We start from the raw sequence: 16,061 nt of genomic DNA, 5'->3' as shown, positions 1-16,061 counted from the left end.
TTAATTTCGTATATCTTTGTGTTTAGGATCGAGTTCTATCACATCTATAAGCATCGAGTTTCACCGACAGTATCACTGAGTCATTTGAACTTCTATTTAAGAACTTCTATCACTGAGTCACTGAGAAGCTTCAGAATAGATGGAAAGGAGATAGGAGATAGGAAGGAGACACACGTCATCAACAAAATGGGTCTTCTAATCCACTTATCCACTTCTTGACGATGATCACAACAAAGAAACACGACAGGAAACTGTTGTGGTGAGAAAGATCTTGAGGTTCACATACAGAAATCAAACAGAATAGACGGAAAGAAGGAGAAAGGAGATAGGTGCCCAATCATCAACTTGCAATACTTGAATCCTTTGATCCTCCTTGCGCAAACAGAAATCAAAGTCTACTGGTGTCATAGTTCTTGCTTGATGAACCTCTGGTATGCTAAAGATAAGGTAGAATTTTCTGATGAACAGCTAAAGATTGAGCATGGTCATGAAAGCTGCCGAATGACTGCATTTTACTTCATTTGAATCTCTCACTATTCCTTCCATTCCCAACTTTGTGATTGATTATTCCGAAGTATCATATTCCTTCGGATGTTTTAAGATGGGGATTCTTTTAAGTGGATCGACAGTAATATTATGCTTGGATTACCACTCACTTTTCAACTGAGTGCATAAGCATTGGTCAAACGATATTTTACGGAAAGAAATTTCTAGTATTGATTTTTTATCGGATGACACTCCCATATTCATTTTTTACTTGCGGTATTCTTTTTTTTTTTTTTTTACTTAGATAAAAATATCCTCATATTTTTTACTTAAATGATATGATCATATATGTTATTAAAAATATTTAATTTTAATAATTAATTATTATACAATTTTTAAAAATATAAAAAAATAGTACTAATCAACTTAAAATCATTTCATGGTGATTTTAAGATAATTACTTTATTATTTTTAAATAATTTTTTGATAACTAATTATCAATTTTTTGAATAGCATATGTATGTGATCAAGTTATTCTAGAGATTTTTTCTAGAATAAAAAATTAATATTAGAGATTTTTTCTAATAAAATACCATTGATCAAATGATATAGTTTCTTTCTTTTTTTTTGGTTTAACGTGTGGGTTAAGAAAGCAAGAAATATTAATTTCCAGGAATGATGGGGAACAATTTGTATTTGAAGCAAGTTGATGATACGATAATAATCTTAGCATTTGGGAGGTAGTGGATGAACACAAGATATTCCATCTTATTACTTGATCTCTCCTTCTGCAAACTAGTTTACCTTAGCTTTCAGACAACACATCTTGGTGGTTATCTGATGGCATCTGACTTCCTTTAATTCTCTTTTTTTCTTCTTCCTTGCCTCTTTACAGAAAAACTTGCTGTCGAATCCAAGTAGAACTAGTCTTCAAGCTACTAAATGACTCAGATAACCATTAAGACACAGACAACAGTCATCTTTAATGGTAGAGAGAGGGAATCAATCATCTTTGTGAAGAGGATTTTGTTCCAAGGAAGAGACAAGAAAATAATTCTTATCATTCTTTCCCTGGTGAGTAAGACCATCTCCCACCAGAATCTAATAAAAGAAATCTTATAGCATGCATGGCATGTTGAGAGAGATTATACCCGGCTGAAGTCGAATGACGAAGCAACAGCCACTGGTTTTGAATATATTCCCCTTCCAACTTTCCGACACTTTGGAATCGAACGAGGAAGCAACAGTCACTGGTTTTGAATATATTCCCCCTGTAACTTTCTGACAAATTGCATGGATGGGAACCTTTGAGGGGTTGTTCTTCATACGCCACATATTGGTGACAGATTATATCCTCCGGTGCGGTAGGATACAATCTTGTGAAAAGGATGCATCAGAACTGAGAGATGTACAGCTTAATGCAGAATTCACTCATGAATCTGCTGCTGAACATGAACCTCACATGAAGTGATATAATTGTAGAGTGCGCCTACCATTGCTCCAACTCCGTGCTTCACTGTCATCGAAGTAGCGGTGGAAGAGTGAACACCAGACCCTTGAATGCTCGACTGGGGATAATTCTGACACCCACAGGTTCTAGAGACCCTTGAATGCTGGATGCTTTTCACTTGCACATATTCTAGCTTTTATGCCAGAGTGCAACTAAATGGTCTGTGATGCTCTCATGAGGTCGATACAGCACCTTTAATGCAGCTAACAAGCTGAAACAGTTTGATCATGAGCTATCTACCTAATAACACTGCTATGAGGTTGATACAGTGCTTTAATACAGCTAAAAGTAGTACATATCCAATCATATGCCTCATGGTTGTCCATTATAAGGCAAGATGAGTTATCTATTACTATTTTACCAGTCTTCAAACATCAATCACTATAAGTAGAATATGTAACCTAATATGAAACAAATTTGCAGTAATGCATCTGTTGCCCGGTTCAGAATTCTTATAACATAGGCTGAAGTTTCAAAGATTGATGGTAGAATGAAGTATCATGATTTGCAACAACAAAAAAAATGAAAGACAATTTTGATGGAATAGAGCTCGGAGAGAACACTCATAAGTTCAACTACTTTTGTTCTGGAAGATGTTGATGCTGATTCATGCATGACCCATCACTGATCATTCTGATTAGTGTTCAACTCAGTCTTCTATCACCTCTTCCATGGTTGGATAAGGTGACCATGATGCTATTGCAAGAATGTGTAAACATGGATACTAATCTACACTGAGTGACTCTGTTTTCATCACATCTCGAACCCCAGCTTGTTGGTCAAGATTGCACTCGCCACTCTTCTCCATTTTCAGTCTGCTGATTTCTCAAGCCTCCTGTGCATGCAAAAAGAAATATCTTAATCATGTACCAAAACTATTTATGACATCTATCATAGACCAATATCGTAGAGACCGAAGAGACAAGAAAGGAAATGGCAGTTCAGCCCGCCACTGAGCTGCCATGCAATTAATGAAATGACCGGTGATCTGAGGCTACTGCCTGCTGTTTCACATCTAAATAATTAAGAGTACGTAAGCATTCATTGATGTGTCAGGCGTTGTTGTCTGCATCCATATGCTGCGTAGATGTTATGTAGACCCATGCTACGTACAGTGATGCACACACACACACACAGATTATACACACATATATATATATATATCTCGCAGAGTCACGTCCAGCCTCTTTTGCAATCCACATGGATCCAAATTTCACTCCAATACCACAAAAATTGTTGTAATTTTTCTCGGCTCGATGTGGTTTCTTAACAGCAGCAGTCCCAAACACACAAACGAACAGTAGCATACACTTTACTGTCATCAACTCTCGGGAGGAGCAGCTGCAGCTTTTTGCCTGCTACTAAAGATGTCATCGTCTCTTTACATTTGCGGTAAAAGTTACAACTGTTCTTTCTCTCTGTCTCTGTCTCTCTCTCTCTCTCTCTCTCTCTCTCTGTAATCTCTCTTGTATGATGGCAGAAAACGCGACCCAACAGCGACGGCTCAACCGTTTTTGCTCAGAATTGCAGGAGGGTAGAGAGGGCAACTGCGCTTGATGCCTGGAGTTGATCTCCACCGGGACGCTGTTCCAACTAAAAGAGGAGGAGGATGAAGCGGAGACATCGTTCGCTCTTGGTTCTTCTTTGCTGCGGAGTTTCTCGTGCTCTGTATTGTAATAATGCTCACGTAGACAGCTAGTATGAATACATCAGAATAAAGGGCTCATCTGAATAAATGATGACAGAGGGATGGAGCTGTGACACTCACGTACGCCGGTCCCCGATGACTCATCATCCAGTCTCTATCTTTAAAGGCCATTTCCCCACCTGGTTTCTGTGTCTCCACTCCAGAGGAGACCTCTCTTTCATATTGATATGGAGTGGCCGGGCTGGGATCGTACACCTACAAGTGAGTTATGACGGATAATGAGTTCGGTGGCCAGGCCTGCCATGGGAGAGGTTGGGGACATTCCAAGTGGCACCACCCACATGGTGGTATCATTCATGGTGATCTGGATTCCCCATCCGATGACTGCTTCTTCTTCTTCTTCTTCTTCGCAGCATCAGGACAACATCAACCTTACAGCAACGATGCATGGTTCCCAAGTCCACATCCCTGGGTAAACGGCGATCCAATAATTGTGGCACTTCAAGTTACTTCATTGTGCTGGTCCACACTACTCTACCATCGTTCCTTCACCTACCTATCTTTGTACAGTCTACCTTGTGAGGTGAACACTATACACTGTATCGTTTGCTATCTCCACCTCAGTAGTCACACTCAGAGAAGGGTCCAGCTCTCATGATAGGGGCCATGGAAGGAAGGCATCACGGGGGCCTTGCGAAAGGGATCTTGTTCAGGTTGGCTTCAGATCCGTGCATGCATGGCATGTCTCCATGTTTGGCATTGGTGGTGCAGCTCCTTGGCTTCCAACTTACTGTTGAGGGGAGCCATGCTCTGGGCAAGGACTCTTTTGAGCTATCTACATGGAGAAGGAAAGCTCTCATTCCATTGTTCTCTGCTGCAAAGTGCCCATTTGTTTGCTATATCATGATTAAAGTGCATTCACGTCCTTCGGAATCAGCTGCACCATGCTGGTTTCCATCTTGGTGTTTCTCATATTCCTGAACATGAGTAGATCCATCTTGTCCCAGAACATGCCACCTTCTTCTTTCAATCACTACATATAATTTGCATCGTCTGACTTCAGTATCATCAGTAAGGGAAAACCAAATAAAATCTTGGCTTTCATTACTCTAACAATTTCTCTCACTATGATTCTTCTTACTTGCATCCACTAAGATGCAAGTGAACTCTGAAGGGAAGACGAGCAGCAGAAAGATGATACGTGAACAGTACTCATTAATGCGAGCTAATAACAATGGGAAATGGATCCTTTCCGCAGCAGAAAGACTGGCGTGTGAGCTAATCTAAAGCGAGTAATATAATTCCATAGGTAGAAGAGATCCAGTGGGATGGTAGGCAGGTGAATGAACTGATGTGGATGATTCTGAGCTCCAAGCTTCCATGGCAGATACTCTCCTCCATGCATATAATATGATGGAATGAGGCGCTTGTAATATGTTAATCTGAGTGTATAATGCACATTAGAGAAGCTGCAATTGGTTTCTGCACACAGAGCAAGGCCATGTTTGATGCCTTGACTTGGGAATTATCTTGAAGTACTGTGGAGAAGTATTCTAAGAATAGGAGGACCACACGACAGGTTCGATGTCTCTGAGGACTTCCTCAGCATCAAGTAACAGTTGATGACAGGTAGTAAGGGAGCATCAACCAATTGTCCTCACTGAACCTCTTTTGAAGGAATTGAAGTATTCATCAATGTATCTTCCCTTGTTATTGCAGAAAATTAGAAGATGCATATCCTAATAATAATAATACCACCATTCATCTCTCTTAAGTGTGCAAAATCTTCTTGTACAATATATATATATATATATATATATATATATATCTATATATATGATTGATGTAAGGACAAGCTCACATGAGCTCAACTAGATGATTCATGGTCCCTCGCCCTTAACCCCCTCCATTCTATACAGCTGCTATTACCATCCTCCTCCTATATGCGTTTCAGAACAGTGCTTTCTGCATCTCTTCTTCTTCTTCAGCTGCTACTGTCATGCCCTTCCTATATACCTATCAAAATTGTGTGCTTCACTGACCCTGTCAAGATCTGCATCTCTCGTGGATTCGTCTTTTTCTACTTCCGTTAAAGGTACCTGATTCCTTCTCGTTGATTCTTTCTGTTTTCAGGCTGTGAAGGAGAAGTAAGTCACTAGATATGGAACTCACGCATGGAAAAAGAGAGAGCTTTTACGACACTGATCAGGAAGAAGAGCAGGTCGAGTTCTGTAGACACCCCCCCTTCGTCCCTTCCTCCCCTTCGCCGTCATCGTTGTCCACCGGCGTCAGGTCGATCGACGGCATGGGCAATGATTCTTTCATACTGAAGGAGTACATGTTCGACAAGGTTGTGACGCCGAGCGACGTCGGCAAGCTGAACCGGCTGGTGGTCCCGAAGCAGCACGCAGAGAGACACCTGCCGATGGATGCCTTGGCCAACGAGAAGGGCCTGCTGCTATGTTTCGAGGACCGGACGGGGAAGCCGTGGCGCTTCCGCTACTCCTACTGGAACAGCAGCCAGAGCTACGTGATGACCAAGGGGTGGAGTCGATTCGTCAAGGAGAAGGGCCTCGATGCTGGGGACACCGTCTCCTTCAGCCGCGGCGTCGGTGAGTTGGGACGCCACCGCCTTTACATCGACTGGAAGCGACGACCTCAGAGCCGCGCCCGGCCACGGGTTCCACTCCCTGCACTGTCCTTTGCGCGGCCCGTCTGGCAGTGCAGCGGCAACAGCTGGCAGGCACGAACCCACGTTGCGGCGAGCTTGGGCTCGGTCAGCCGGCACCCTCTGTACCTCAGACCGCTGGCCGCGAGACCGCCGCAGAAGGAGGTGCAACAGGCAGGTAGCAGCGGCGTGCCGTCGGCGCCCCTCGTTCGCGGCCAGGCCGCCGTCAAGCGAGTTAGGTTGTTCGGCGTGAACCTGGATTGTCCTGACACCGAAGGCGACGCCAATTGCCGCATCCGGAGTACTCCACCCGTGGGCGCGCCTCGGTTTCAGCCGAGGACTGCACCACCGCTGCTCGAGCCGTCACGTGCTGTCGGCGAGACACTGGCATGCTCCTCCTCGTTGTGAGCACGGAGCTGCATTCACCATTAGATCTTTACGTACAAGGAAGAGCAGAAAGATGTATCCAAACCATTTCTGTGTACTCGTTGATGCTCTTTCTCTTACAACCATCACCATCTACGCCCCTATAAAGTCAGAACATCGATCCACTGGATCTAACCAGGGATCTTTTCCCCAGTGATATCCAGCTTCATGTTTCTCAGATAGATCAGCTGTTCGACATGTCCTAAAATGGAGGACAGACAATCACAGAGTCACGCAGAGCCTGATCTGAGTCCTTCTCCATCAATTCTTCTACGACACCGCTCGTGATTTCATCTTCGCTTGCTACACCAGCCATGTCTGCTCTTAACCACGCATTGAAGTTTGTGTTCCTTTCCCCGAAGCCGCACAATAAAAGTCATCTTATAGCCCACTGCTAGCCCGGTCAAACGTTTTCCTAAGCATTAAATGCCCACATTGTTACCATCTTCCTCTCGATAAGTGGGAGTTGCCGGTGCTTGTTTTCGTCGGTTCCAAAGATTTTGTCAACGGGTGGGTCCCGCGGGTGAGCCACGTCAGTGGATCTTGCTGTAGGCTGTTTTTGCGGAGGCAGCCAAGCGGCGCTCGACCCGAAAGTGGTACCGGGTGCACTTGTTGCTCGTGATCCGCATCCGAATCCGTTAACCGGGTAACCTCCTCTTTTAATGGTCAGCGCTTAAGTCGGACCGGGCCCGATCTCGTTAACGGTACGGATCGATCAATATGTTTACATGCATTTAAACACCAATTTCTATACAGGCACGTGTAACTTCCTGTCCTTAATCGGATTGCCTCTTATTGTCATAACTCTTTAACTTTTATTGTCATTGAGATATATTAAAATCAGATACAATTTATATTCCTAAGATTTAACATAATCTTGCACAGATTGTCATTGATACACACAACCCTCAACATTTTTTGTTCCGGATTGAAACCGAAATTGACAGTATTATGTATAAGATCCATGTAAAACTTATAAATAGAAACCATATCAAACCTAATAAATGTGGAATAAACACTTCAACACATTTAAACAAGAATGCATTTTTCTTGCTTACATGTCCAAATAATCATTGAAGACTTAAACTCTTCTTATTTCTACATATTACTCCTAAAGTTTGAGCTTTTATAAGAGAGTCTCATGTATCTGATCGATAGCTACCAGCAGGAGAAACAAGAAGAAAATTGAATGGATCAAATAGGAAGTCCCATGCAAAAGTTCATGTTTCGATCCGTCGAGAGGAATTTTGACAAGAAGTTAGTGCATGCAAACTACAGATTTTAAACGACTGCCTTTTTCTTCGGCTCAAGGACTGGTGGATCAATGTCGATGCCCATGTTAGCCGCTGTACCTGCGATAATTCGCATAGCTGACTCAATGGTGGTGCAGTTCAAGTCTGGTAATTTCTCGGTTGCTATTGCTCGCAGCTGCTCGATGGTTACCTTCCCCACCTTCTCCTGTTTTGGTTCTTTGGAACCTTTCTCAACTCCTACACATTAGGAAGATGGCATGGATAAGAAACCCCTTCAAACAATAACAGGCAACACTAACCTACAATCTAAGGAATATATAGTACGGGAGGAGACGTTGTTTTCTCCTTTCTGAAAGACCTGCTTGACGAGAGGAATCGGTTCCACATCTCATTTCCTCCCACTATATATGGAAGTGAAAAGAATAATTATCTACCTACTATTTGCCTCAAATTAGCAAGCTGAGTCCAAGGTTAAGCCTAATTATCTCAAGTTTCAATTGAGATTTTTAATCTAGAAAAGCAAACGAGAATCTAGTGCAAGCAAATGAGTAGAAAGTAATGTCGAAAAATGTATGTAGTAGACTTTTGTCTAATAATTATGGGCCCCAAAACAAAAAATAATGGTGTGTAACAGTAGTTCAGACAAGAAAAGTGCAACGATGTGGTCAAGAACTCAAATCACAAACTTTGTTGTTGGTGCACATCATATCGCGTGATAGCTTTTATGCAGGATACAGTCTTCCATATAGAAAAATAGCTCCCGACTTCATCATAATTACAGATGCTAACAAATTCTTTATTATTTGCAGAATGCACTGACCATGTGGAATTCCTTAATCCTTTCATTTTCTCTATACTGCCTTATACTAAGCTTTGCATCTGTTGATGTACAAAACACTAGAGCCGAAACATTTGCTGTTTCTAAAGGTCTACACATGTGTAGGTGTCTATAGTTTCAGAAAAGGCCACAAACAACTAATTACCAAAATAAATCATGTTTCACGGACAAAACTCTATCCAAACAGGAGAAGCTTATATGATTTAACGAAAAATGCAAATTTTCAGTTATAGCATGAAGCACAAGTGAAAAAACTTTAATCAATGAGAGTATGGGACTCTCGTAGAGAAGATGGATCACAAACAACAACACAATGCTGCCTCATGGTGGGATAACCTCAACCAAATAGGACCCGAAGCATATTGATGATCACAGAATTGCAGTCTCAGAAACTTACAGTTCTTTATCCTAATGATATTTTTACATGAGAAAAACAATAGCAAAAAGCTCCAGAGGTATTAGAGCTCAAAATTTGGGATAGAGCCCCGGAAACTGCCCTGTCCATAACATAAAGAAGTTCCTTTTTGTAAATTGACTATAATACATAGCTATGGAAGTTGATCAAGTGTCCATCTAGTGAAAGTGGTTTCTATCTTGTTAATCTAGAAGTACATTGGCATCATTTAGAATTCGTACTTCTTGTTCATCTTCCTTTTCCTGCTTGTTTAATTTGATATAGTTTCTCCTTTTTCCTTAGAAATTAGAATATTAAAAACTTTTAAGACAACAGTCTAAGAAAAACTCTCGGTGCACTTTCCTAAATCAGTTTAGTTCCAGTTTCCATGACTAAGACCTTAGCGCAATCCTCTAAACTCTAGAACCTAATTAATTTCCAAATAGTTGACAACATTCGATAACCCTTAGACCTATAAATTAGCATAAGACTTAAGGTCTGGTGGACTCCATATCTGTCGAATTTACATAACAGCTTCTGCGATAGCTGCGCTGTAGAGATGCATTAGCGCGCTAAACTCATCTTATTGATGGATCAATGATCAGAGCAAACTAAACAAGACAAAGATAAGAAGACACTGATGTGATTTAATTGGATAAATTAGCCAACTGTATAGAAAATGAGCATTCTACTTGGTGACACAATTTACTTGAATGATTAGAAAACTTCGACTAATGAAGAAACACTGAGACTGCGAAGTAATTAGACAACGCATTCACCTGCAGCCTTGAGGAGCAGAACCGATGCCGGTGGAGTCTTCAAGATAAAAGTAAAGCTCTTATCCTGCAAGCAAACAGATATCTCAAAGTCATGTTCGATATCAGTAATCCAACATACTCAAATGAGTACCTAGAACACATAATCTCCACAAAAAATTCACATCGGAATCGAGAATTCAACAGGAAATGCCATCAAGACATCAGTAATCTCTATAATTAGGAAAGGAAAAGGAAGCTAACAGCTCACTTCATAGACGGTGATTTCGACGGGGATAACGTATCCAGCCTTATCGGCGGTCTTGGCGTTGTACTCCTTGCAGAATGCCATGATGTTCACACCCTTGGAACCCAGAGCGGGGCCGACCGGCGGCGCGGGGGTCGCCTTGCCCGCCTCGAGAGCCAGCTTCACGATGCCGACCACTGCAAGAAATCCAATAGATTAATCATGGAAGACATTACAACGGAGACAGAAGGAGCGAACTGCGTCCGCCCGAAGTCGCACCCTTCTTGGTTTTCCCCGACGGCTTCGGGGGCGGCGCCATGGCCCTCACGGCAGGGAGCGGGCGCCGAAAGCGGAGGAACGGAAGGGAAGAGTATGTGGAGGAGGAGGAGGGGATGGAGAAGGCAGGGAGGAAAGAGGAGGAGAGGGCACGGCCGGTGGAAGTAGTAGGAGGAGGAGAAGGAAGGCGAGCAAGGGGGAGGAGAGAGGTCGCCATGGCGAGAGAGAGTGGAAGGCCAAGGGGGTCACGAAAATATTATCCGAAACTATTGGGCTTCATAATGGGCTGATATCGGGCCAATAATGATATTAAGGTAATGACGTTTTGACTCGGTCAATCGGTACACCAATTTGATCAATGAAAGATGTGATACATCATCACATCGTGCTTAGACGCCATTTTTGACTCGCCATTTACTGCTACAAAATGACCCGCTCCGTCTTATACACGTGCAGCGGTGCTTCGTAGTGAAACTTTGACGATAGAATACAGCACGAGGAAGTCATTCATGGCGTCCCAATTACTAAAGCTCTCTCTCTCTCTCTCTATATATAGACTCCTCTTCCCTTCTCCTGCACCCAAAGAGAAAGCATCCTCTCTCTCTCTCTCTCTCTCTCTCTGTGCAACCCGTAAATGATGGGCTTCGTTTATGGATCTTTTCATCCGGTACTGCCGAAGCCTGTGATCTTCTTCTGCCTGATTCTTGCATACGTACGACATGCCATCTCGCTGCTCCTCCACTATCTCGGGCTCTACATGCTGCCGGAGCCGCTTATCACCCCCTGGGGAGAATATGAGCTTCACTTACATGAGGCGGCCGAGGACGCCGCCCCGCCCTCTTCGTCGATAAAGAAGCGGCTGAGGGTGGTGGAGTTTGGGAGCTTGTCGATGACGGGGCAAATGCATCGGGACCCGACCTGCGTCATTTGCTTGGGAGAACTGGAGGCGACGCACAAGGTGAGGGAGCTCGGCAACTGCGGCCATGGCTTCCACCTCGAGTGCATGGACAGGTGGGTGGACGTGGGTCAGATCACCTGCCCTCTGTGCAGGGCTCGCCTGTTGCCCTCGGTGGAGAAGCATGGGATGTGGGCGAAGCTTCTACGGCTGCAGTGAGACGTGCACAGGTCAATAGACCTTATTCTTTCGTTGATGTCCGATGGCCGTCTCAGCTAAGCATTATTTGACTGTGTCTTGATGAAATGATGGGACATGAATAGTTACAGTGAACACAATTATATATGACTGCTTAAATGGTCAATTATTCTTTTGGAGAGTTACATGATGACGATACAAGCTCGGCCATGGCAGCCACCAACGAAGACCGAAACATGAAGCCGCCTCTGTTAGGTTATCCATATGTTTGACCGCTTGTCTCTGTCTTCGTGAACTCTTGCCTGTTTCGTGGAAGAAGCATGAGGTTGGGGGGAACCATTTGGAAATGAACCTATCAAAATCAAAATCAAAATGGGTCAATGATTCCGCGATCAAATTGAACCAAAACTTCGATTGGAATCATAAAAGACAACGATCGAATGATCTAATCGGAACCAACGATTTCAAAACGGAAACCAAAGCCTACATTGATAGCTTCAAAACTAGAATCGAAATCAAAACCAACGATTCCAAAACTACACAAAATGAATCCGATTTCGATTTCACTTTTGTCACATTTACTACCAACTCACTTGTTTGTTCTCAAATATCCATTCTCTTGGATATCATTTGATGGAAGATAAAGTGAGATGGATTGAAATGGATAAATAATTGAGATAATAAGATATAAGGAGAGAGAATTGTGATAGGGAGTAGCAAACGCAATGATTAGGATGAGAACAATCGAAAATAATTCATGTGCAGAATCTGCATACAAATAAAGCATCTATTATATCACTTCAAAATTCATTTATAGATTAGATTCATGGTGGTTGCGTAAACAACTTTAAGCCGTGGCTTCGGGGTCGACGCAGCTTGGTTCGGATCCGGATGATGGGAGATCCGTCCGGGACGACCCTTGAGGCCGCTGAGGTGGTCGGTTGCAATGGTCCGATCGGGACGGGGTTGCTGTCTCCTCTGGAAGGAAACTCCTCACCTGGACATTTAGTGGGAGGCCTCCGTCTTTGCACCTGCACAAAGGCCAGGTCGAGAAGCTCGACCCGACCCCTCCGACAATCAAGTTAGCTAATAGTCACAGGGGGGTTTTGTTCTCTCCTCCTTCCTCCGTTCTTTCCTCGGAGCGCGAGGATTTTTATAGTGAGGATTACCGTTGTTTGATGTGCCTGCCTGCAAGGAGCAGGATCGCACTTCTGGTAGAGTATGACGCCGTCGTTAGCGTGGCGTGAGGGATCGAGCCTGAGCAGGGTGTTAATGTGCCTCAGTCGGCGTTCCGATCTGCGTTGACCAGGTGCTGTGAGGTGTCATTTGGGGCGGCTGACGTCACCAGAGTCTTATCGCCATTATTACTCTCATCATATTCCCCCCCCCCGAAGGAAGCTATGCGACGGTTGCTGTAAAAGGGGGATCCGAGGCATTGCTTCAACTACAAACACTATCCCTACTGGGCAATTGCCGGCCCATTACCATGGGCGTGGGAATTATGGAGTTTAGTAACTAAGGGGGGTTGGATATGCAGCGGTGGCCCTGGGCAGTATGTGGTCGAGGAGCGTGACTCGGGCGGGTAGGCCACGCAGAGGTAGCGATCTCGGGCAGCACGCAGTCGAGGAGCACGACTCTGGCGGGCAGGCCGCGCAGATGTAGTGGTCTCGGGCAACATGCAGCCGAGGAGCACGATTCGGGCGGGTAGGCCGCGTAGAGGTAGTTGTCTCGGGCAACACGTAGCCGAGAAGCACGACTCAGGCGGGCAGGCCGCTCAGAGGTAGTGGTCTCGAGCAAAATGCAGTCGAGGAGCACGACTCTAGCGGGCAGGCTGTGCAGAGGTAGTGGTCTCGGGCAACATGCAGCCGAGGAGCACGATTCGGGCAGGCAGACCACGTAGAGGTAGTGGTCTCGGGCAACACGTAGGCGAGGAGCACGACTTAGGCGGGCAGGTCGCGTAGAGGTAGCGGTCTCGGGCAGCACGCAGTCGAGGAGCATGACTCTGGCGGGCAGGCCGCGCAGAGGTAGCGGTCTCGGGCACCACGCAGTCGAGGAGCACGACTCTGGCGGGCAGGCCGCGTAGAGGTAGTGGTCTCGCGCAACACGCCGCCGAGGAGCGCGATTCAGCCGAGCAGGACGCACAGAGGTAGTGGTCTCGGGCAACACGTAGCTGAGAAGCATGACTCAGGCGGGCAGGCCGCGTAGAGGTAGTGGTCTCGGGCAACACGTAGCTGAGAAGCATGACTCAGGCGGGCAGGCCGCGTAGAGGTAGTGGTCTTGGGCAACAAGTAGCCAAGGAGCACGACTCAGGCGGGCAGGCCACGCAGAGGTAGTGGTCTCGAGCAACACATAGCCGAGGAGCACGACTCAGGTGGGCAGGCCGCACAGAGGTAGTGGTCTCTGGCAACATGTAGCCGAGGAGCACGACTCAGGCGGGCAGGCTGCGCAGAGGTAGTGGTCTCAGGCAACATGCAACCGAAGAGCAAGACTCAGGTGGGCAGGCCGCGCAGAGGTGGTCATGCAACCGAGGAGTACGGCTCAGGCGGGTAGGCCGCGCAGGCGTGGTCTCGGGAACATACGGTCGAGGAGCAAAACTCAGGCGGGCAGGCCGCGTAGACGTGGTCATGCAGCCGAGGAGACGGCTCAGGCGGGCAGGCCGCGCAGGCGTGGTCTCGGGCAACATGCGGCCGAGGAGCAAGACTCAGGCGGGCAGGCCGCGCAGAGGTGGTCATGTAGCCGAGGAGCATGGCTTAGGCAGGCAGGCCGTACAAGCGTGGTCTCGGGCAACATGCGGCAAAGGAGCAAGACTCAGGCGGGCAGGCTGTTCGGTGAGGAAGTTCGTGTGCTCTCGGTCCTCGGGCACCCTCCTCTTTAATGAAGCCCACAGTTAAAAGTCGCTCTGCTTCCTCACGACCATCCAGGCCTCCGTCGCGATGTACTGGTTAGCCCGTTGGAGCATCTCTGGTACCGTGGTGGGGGGTCACTCCCCAATGGACTAGGAAAATCTGGAAGGTCGCAAGCCTATCATAAATGCCTGCATTAATAGAGAGGGATGAGTGTCCGACAAGCCCCGGATTTGCATGGCAAAGCGATCCACAAAATGTGAGAGGGGCTCGTCCTCCCTTTGGTTGAGTCCAAGGAGCAGTGCAACGGATGGCTTTGGCCGGGTGTATGCTAGGAAGTTAAGCTCAAAGTCCCTAGCGAGCTGATCGAAGGAAGTGATCGCCTTGGGCTTCATAATGCTATACCATGCACGGGCTGGCCCCCTCAGAGTCGTAGGGAACGCCCTGCACATCAGGGCATCTAAGGTTCCATAAAGCGTCATTTGGGCACGGAAGGTGGCTACATGGTCCACTAAGTCGGTGGCGCCGTTGTACTGTCGAGAGAGGGGAGGCGGAAGTTCGGGGGGATTGCCTGATCTTGTATCTCAGGCGTGAACGGAGACCCTTGGTGCACATCCTCCCCGAGCTCTCCCTTTGACCTGCGAACCTCCTTCTGGACTTCATCGAGTCGCTGACTAACAAAGCGTAATTGGGCTCGCAGGGAGTCTGCTGAATCCGAAGATAATGCCTCGGGTCCTAGGCGCCCGCTCGGGTTTACCATCACCCGATCCCTGAGTGGGGCCGATCAGACCCGAGGTGAAGTGGGGAGCTCCGGAGGTGGCGTGTGAGCCCGAACGGGCGGCTCCTGTTGTCGCAACGGTTGGATCGCAGGTGGGTGCGTCGGTCGAAAAACGAGTGGGATAATGGAGTGCACCATACCCGTCAGAGCTCGGACTTGATGAGCGAGGTCCTGAAAGACTTTAGACGACACGGGCGACGGGCCAGTTGGGGCGCCGTCGGGCGGCGATAGGCCCGGGTCGTTAAATATCCACCAATAGCGCTCTGAAGTCGTGGCGGGGGGTTCGTCTCGAGGTTCTCCACGCAGGGGGTGTTCTCCCGGAGCTCCGATCGGGTGTGACCCCTCAGTTGCGAGCTCGTCTGAATCAATTGGGCGATCGCCTGACATTCGAGCCCTTCCTCTAGTGCCAAAATGGTTGTGTAAACAACTTTAAGTCGTGGCCTCAGGGCCGACGCGGCTTGGTTCGGGTCCGGATGATGGGGGATCCGCCCAGGGCGACCCTTGAGACCGCTGAGGTGGCCGACTGCAATGGTCCGATCGGGACGGGGTTGCTGTCTCCTCCAGAAGGAAACTCCTCGCATGGACGTTTAGTGGGAGGCCTCCGTCTTCGCACCTGCACAAAGGCTGGGTCGGGAAGCTCGACCCGACCCCTCCGACAATCAAGTTAGCTAATAGTCGCAGGGGGTTTTTGTTCTCTCCTCTTTCTTCCTCCTTTCTTTCCTTGGAGCGCGAAGGTTTTTATAGTGAGGATTACCGTTGTTTGATGTGCCTGCCTGTAGGAAGCAGGATCGTACTTTTGATAGCGTCTGACGTCGTCATTGGCGTGACGTGAGGGATCGAACCTGA

The 16,061-nt window shown here is 46.7% G+C and overlaps 3 protein-coding genes across 3 annotated transcripts; 2 read left to right on the top strand and 1 right to left on the bottom strand.

The window, feature by feature from the left end:
- The first annotated feature begins 5,805 nt into the window (after positions 1–5,805).
- On the top strand, positions 5,806–6,720 carry LOC135636458 (B3 domain-containing protein Os03g0120900-like). The gene has a single exon (XM_065148148.1). It carries the CDS (start codon positions 5,806–5,808, stop codon positions 6,718–6,720), a length of 915 nt encoding a protein of 304 aa, XP_065004220.1.
- Positions 6,721–7,910: 1,190 nt separating this feature from the next.
- Positions 7,911–10,737, bottom strand: LOC135635069 (uncharacterized). Its single transcript, XM_065145902.1, has 4 exons — positions 10,505–10,737; positions 10,250–10,422; positions 10,003–10,066; positions 7,911–8,228 (listed from the first exon to the last, which is right to left on the bottom strand). The coding sequence occupies exons 1-4, from the start codon at positions 10,716–10,718 to the stop codon at positions 8,020–8,022; spliced, it is 660 nt and encodes a 219-aa protein (XP_065001974.1). The 5' UTR covers positions 10,719–10,737; the 3' UTR covers positions 7,911–8,019.
- A 401-nt stretch (positions 10,738–11,138) lies between these two features.
- Positions 11,139–11,615, top strand: LOC135636457 (brassinosteroid-responsive RING protein 1-like). Its single transcript, XM_065148147.1, has one exon. It carries the CDS (start codon positions 11,139–11,141, stop codon positions 11,613–11,615), a length of 477 nt encoding a protein of 158 aa, XP_065004219.1.
- Positions 11,616–16,061: the final 4,446 nt, after the last annotated feature.

Source organism: Musa acuminata, chromosome BXJ3-4 (assembly GCF_036884655.1).
Source record: "Musa acuminata AAA Group cultivar baxijiao chromosome BXJ3-4, Cavendish_Baxijiao_AAA, whole genome shotgun sequence".
Taxonomy (NCBI): Eukaryota; Viridiplantae; Streptophyta; class Magnoliopsida; order Zingiberales; family Musaceae; genus Musa; species Musa acuminata.
Note: the sequence above shows the minus strand (reverse complement) of the source record. Positions and strands in the feature narration are given on the sequence as shown.

Bases quoted from the DNA above. Each gene is read 5' to 3' on its own strand.
- LOC135636458 (XM_065148148.1), top strand. From the start codon at position 5,806: ATGGAACTCACGCATGGAAAAAGAGAGAGCTTTTACGACACTGATCAG.
- LOC135635069 (XM_065145902.1), bottom strand. From the start codon at position 10,718: ATGGCGACCTCTCTCCTCCCCCTTGCTCGCCTTCCTTCTCCTCCTCCT. The intron at 10,423-10,504 runs GTGCGACTTCGG...GATTTCTTGCAG, and splicing joins GTCGGGGAAAACCAAGAAGG to TGGTCGGCATCGTGAAGCTG. The intron at 10,067-10,249 runs GTGAGCTGTTAG...GTTTGCTTGCAG, and splicing joins TCGAAATCACCGTCTATGAA to GATAAGAGCTTTACTTTTAT.
- LOC135636457 (XM_065148147.1), top strand. From the start codon at position 11,139: ATGGGCTTCGTTTATGGATCTTTTCATCCGGTACTGCCGAAGCCTGTG.